This window comes from Tupaia chinensis, unplaced genomic scaffold (genome assembly GCF_000334495.1).
Source record: "Tupaia chinensis unplaced genomic scaffold, TupChi_1.0 Scaffold000110_1, whole genome shotgun sequence".
Classification (NCBI taxonomy): Eukaryota; Metazoa; Chordata; class Mammalia; order Scandentia; family Tupaiidae; genus Tupaia; species Tupaia belangeri.
In genome coordinates, this window is record NW_006159574.1 from 2,769,340 (window position 1) to 2,774,284 (window position 4,945).

At 62.0% G+C, this 4,945-nt stretch overlaps 1 protein-coding gene across 1 annotated transcript in view; it reads right to left on the reverse strand.

Moving 5' to 3' along the window:
- Window positions 1-4,945, reverse strand: part of PTPRN2 (protein tyrosine phosphatase receptor type N2) — a 447,003-nt gene that overhangs the window by 235,185 nt on the left and 206,873 nt on the right. The window contains exon 13 of the mRNA XM_006143829.3: window positions 3,948-4,012. Coding sequence (XP_006143891.1) covers window positions 3,948-4,012 — 65 coding nt within the window. The remainder of the gene's footprint in view (window positions 1-3,947; window positions 4,013-4,945) is intronic.

The following is a 4,945-nucleotide window of genomic DNA, read 5'->3' on the forward strand; positions in this document are numbered from 1 at the left end:
TTTTTGAGAGGTTTTTGCTATAGGGCGTATGCACTCACCAGACAGAGAGAGACAGAGAGACAGAAAGCGAGAAATCCCCCCCTGGGCGGATTGCCCCACCACAATCTCTTCTCTTCTATTCTCCTCTCGGGATCTTGGGCACGCACGCACATGCGCCCGGAGTGAGTTTTAAGCCACCGGGTCTGGGATGCGAACCATGGTTGACTATGTGGGAGTCCAGCAACATAGCCATTACGCTAACTGCTGGTCCCACGTTTGGTCTATTAATGTGAGTGAGAGACGGAGCTGGGACGCAGGACCCCCTACTCTGTCAGGCGAGAGTCTAGGTCACAGGCGGGACAGTGGAGGCAGCGCGTGTGTGGATACGTGTGCATCCACATGTGTGCACGTGAAGGGGAAAGTGGGTGATACAGGACAGGTGTCTCACCCAGAGTGTGGATGTGCATGTCTCTGGGAATGACCACCTGCTGATATTCCCTCAAGACTCGAGGCTCGCCATGATGGGTTTCGAGCTCTCAGCCCAGCAGGGAGGGATTCTAAAGCCGGCAGACAGAGGCCCGCCACCCAGGAACCCAGCAGGGATGCAGGAGCCAGTGACCGGGGTGGAGTGCAGGAGCACAGTTGTGGCCACGCCTGCTGCAGGGAGAGAGGGCAAGGGGAGGCAGGGGCTTCAGAGGCCACGGGCGAGGCTGAGTGCACCCAGAGGATCTGGTTTGAAGCCGTGAGCAGTGTGGTCAGGGCAGGACAGCAGGCTGACAGAGAGGGACTCAGAGGGACACGGGGAGGGGACGAGCAGGAGGGGGGCCCGGAGCAGCAGACTCGGTGACGGGGCTCTGAGATGTGCCCCAAAACAGACCTGGTGTGACAGACGCTGACGTGAAGACAGACGTCTGCCCACTAGAGTCGGGGTTCGGAGACGCCCTGGCTGCATACATGTAGCGCCACCGCCCACCGGAAGCACCGCATGGTCAGAGCTGCTGGGCGCTCCGCCGCCGCGTGAGCCCCCAGGACATGCCTGGCATGCAGAAGGTGCTCAGCGACGCCAGCTGGACGGCTGGATGAACACCACGGGTGGGACCCGGTGCACGCGAGACGGCGCATCCGGCGCAACAGCCTCCCCACGTGAGCCGGAACCACAGGAAAAGCGCCTCCAGATTCAAGAAGCGAATGACACCAAAGCGAGGCCACGTGTGGGGGCTGGGGCTAGCTGCTCTCAGAAACTTGATGGGGCTTGGGGTTTGGGGTGTTTGTACCCCTGACTCGATGGAGGTGAGAGAGCAGGAGTTGATCTGTCTACAAGTCTGAGACGTGCATCTCCCATTGGAGGGGCCCAGGGACAAGCCGCCGGCAGCTGGGCAGGCTGGGCTGTGCCAGGCGCCAGGCTGGGCCCAAGTCACCGCTGAGTGCGCAGCGGCTTCGAGGAGAGGCCTACCGTGGGCACAGAGCTTCTTACCGCGTGCTCTGAGAGTCACGTCCCAGGGAGTCCGACCCTGCCAAAGACACACTCACGATGAAAAGCGGGTAGAGGGCAGGGGGCCCTCGTAAAACGGAGCAGACCAGCGTTCCAGAAGGGGAGGTGACGGACTAAGGACAGGACAGGAGGAAACTGGAGATGAGGGCCTGGTAAAGCAGGAGACCTACGGTTAAAGTCGGCTTAGGACCGTTCACAAGATATGAGCAGAGGGTCAGTAGGCGGCATGGCGGTGAAGGGACGGGACTCCCGTATGGCCAGGCATGGTTTGAGTCCTGGATCTGGCAGTTGGCGAGTCACACCAGGAGTGTGTGTGCGTGTGCCCAGGAGGACAGAGGAGCCGGGATTGCGGTGTGGCTGGAGGGTGATTTCTCACTTTTCCTCTCACTGTCTCTCTGGTGAGCACATGTACTCTATGGCAAAAGTCTTAAAAATAAATAAATAAATAGAAAGAAAGAAAGAAGACAAAGGGATCGAACACAGTGGACTGGGGGACAGAGAAGAAAAGAACAGACAGGTTTGAAAAACATGAACGACTAATTTTTCTAGAAGTGAAAAATGCGGCAACAAATGTAGCCAGTGTTCGCTTTCCAGCGGGTCAGGATCAGGCGCGGAGGAAGGCGCGGAGGCCACCGGGAGGAGGCGGTTGGGATGTGGCGGGGTGAGAGTAGGCCCTGTGGGTGGCTCTCCCCACTCCCCAGAGAGGCCGGGGTAATTTGTAACCTCGCACTCGCTCGGCACCCGGGGGATGTGAGAAAGAGCAAGGGGCGAGAGGGGGCGGGGCCCCTCCCAGGGCTCGGGCAACCGCACCCCTTCTCGTCTCTGCTCACCAGGACCCCGGGCACGCGTGTCCCCAGGACAGCGGTCACGGACTTAGCTGCGGTTGGCCCGTGGCTCCAGCTCCACGGTCTAGCACACTACTGGCTGCGCCAACACGGGCCGAGGCCCGACAGTCACTGAGACGCGAGGATCAAAAGACAGCCCCACCTGTCCCAGGTGGAGCAGGCGGCGCCAAGAGCACGCGACAGTGGGCCCCTTACCCGACACCTCAGTGGACCTTCACCGCACCCTGCGGGGAGACTATGACTCCCCAAAAACAGGACACCGTGTCGCACGCCGAACAGGGAGACCGAGGGCGGCAGTGCCCAGACACCACGACGGTCACTGCACAGGCAGCGGGCACCAGCAGGCCTATGGCGTTCCTGGAGGAGCAGGAGTCTATGCGTCCGGGTACAGCGCGAGCCCCAGGCGATGCCCAAAGGCCTGGACCTCCCTCACACAGCCTACCCGCTCCAGCCTTGAGGAGCCGGAGCCACGGGCCAGAGCTTGCCGCTGGGACCTGGCTGCAGGTGCCACCCCTACGGATGCCGCCGTCCCTCCTATGGGAGCCACGGCCACACAGCCCACTGACGAGCTGGGAGAGAGCTCACGCCCACCACACCCCTGCAGGCAGGAATGGAGGCTCTGCTTGACCCCCAGCCTTCCGCCCTCTCTGCTGGGCCACACCCACTCAGGGACACAGGCAGGGCCCGGGGACCCCGTATTCTGTGTCCTTCCCAGCCTTCACCACTGTGGAGACATGGAGAGCGACAGGGAGAGGACCAGGGTGCCACCAGATCCCAAGTGCTTCCCAGCCCACAAACCTAAGCGGGGCAGGCCCCCTAGCAGCCAGCAGCCACACGTCAGCCCGAGCAGGCGGGAAGCTCTGACCGCTCACCGCCCCGGCCACAGTGCCGCCTGCACTCTGCCTGCGCTCCTCGGGTAGCGCCGGGGTCCCTGGGGACAGTGACCAATTCAGCCAGTGCTTATTTCCAAAGCCCAGGGCTCGAGACCGCTGCGCCGGAGTTCTCCAAAGCGGCGGCTCATCTCCAAGCGGCAGAACGGCCTCAATGAGCACCCTCGATGGCTAGCGGCCCGGATCGGCGGGCGCTGTGGAGGCTGAGCTGCTGCACGGTGGCCCGGGTGGCACTGCTGCGGAGAGGAGTGCACCACACCCTGCACACGCGGCATTACACCGTCACGCGACGCGGAAGCCCAAGCCGCGAGCACCGCCACGCTTCAAGATGGTGGGGTTGATCAAGGGCCTCCTCCGACACAGCTGTGGTCGGACGCGGTGTTTGATGGGGTGTAAAATATCTTTGGGAAACATTTATCCTTTCGTGTTGCCTTTAACAAAGACAAGTTTACCCGCCCAGCCCCGGGGCCTGGTCCTCCAGGCTCCCTTCTCATTGACATCTGAGGGTGAATCACGCGGCTCTCTGACCACCCTTTCTTGGGGAGACACTGCACTGCGATCCCGGAGATAGCCGGACAGGCCAGCCCGCGCTCTGCCAGCCGGCAGCCTGCCCTCATGCCAACGGCCGACTTGCACCCGTCACGCGACGGTGTCCAAGTTACCCTCCAGGCCTGGCCTTTGCCGGACCTTCACGAGAACAGGGACAGCAACGCCGATCACCAATCCCCTCACTCTACTCACCGACCCCGTTCCGGTTTGCAGGATCTTCAGTCCAGAAGTGCCCCCCAGCTTGTCTTTGTTGTCAGCTGTCGGGAAAAAGGGAGATGCACAGGGTCAGCAGGAGACCAGGGCTGAGCGGCCCCTCCACGAGAAAGCTCCGCGTGGCTGCGGTGTGGACACCGGTTCGCGGAGTGCTGTGTGCGAGAGCCGGTCTCAGACGAGCACCGCAGCCAGCCTTCAAGGTCCCGGAGTGTCCACCAGGGAAGCCGCCAGGCTGGTGCGAGGCCGAACACAACACGCTCCACGGCGGTAAAGCCACACTTCAGGGCGACACCCTGGGTACCAATGGCAGCGTTACCGGAAAACATGCTTGTTAACTGGCATTTTGTGTTGATGAAGGCGCCCCGAAGGCAGAGCTGTGTGTGCGTGTCTGTGTCACTGACCCGGGTGCCCCCTGACGCCCTCAGTCCATGCCCGTGGAAACACACCCCACAGTGCCCAAGCTCCTGATGCAGAATGAGGAGACACGGCATGAGCTGTGCTCGGGCCACACTGAGAGACAGGCTGGGGCGACGCTCAGAGCACTCAGCAGCCCCGGCACGCACCACACGGCCGCCTGCCCCCTTGTCGCCGAGAGTCACAAGGCAGCTGACCTCCCCTCGAGACTCTGGGAGTGTCTTCTGGATAAAGCCCCTGTCACTTTGAAATGAAAACCAGAAGTGGAGTTTTCCGCGAGCCCTATGCATGAAGGGCACCTTGCGAAGGTGGCCGACAGGAACGAGGTGGAGAGATGGCCACTGCCTCTTACTGGACACGCCTGCGTTCACCCTGAGCCACGGAATCCCCGCCTGTTCAGGGGTACAAAGGAGATCCGTTGCGGCCGCCTCCCCGCCCTGCATGCCTGTGTACTGTTTTCTGGCGAGTTCCCCTTGGAACAAACGAGCCTCGTCCTCACGGGTCCGCAGTGGCTCACGGCTCTGTGAGAGGGAGGACCAACCGCCGCTCTGGGCTGGGGCACG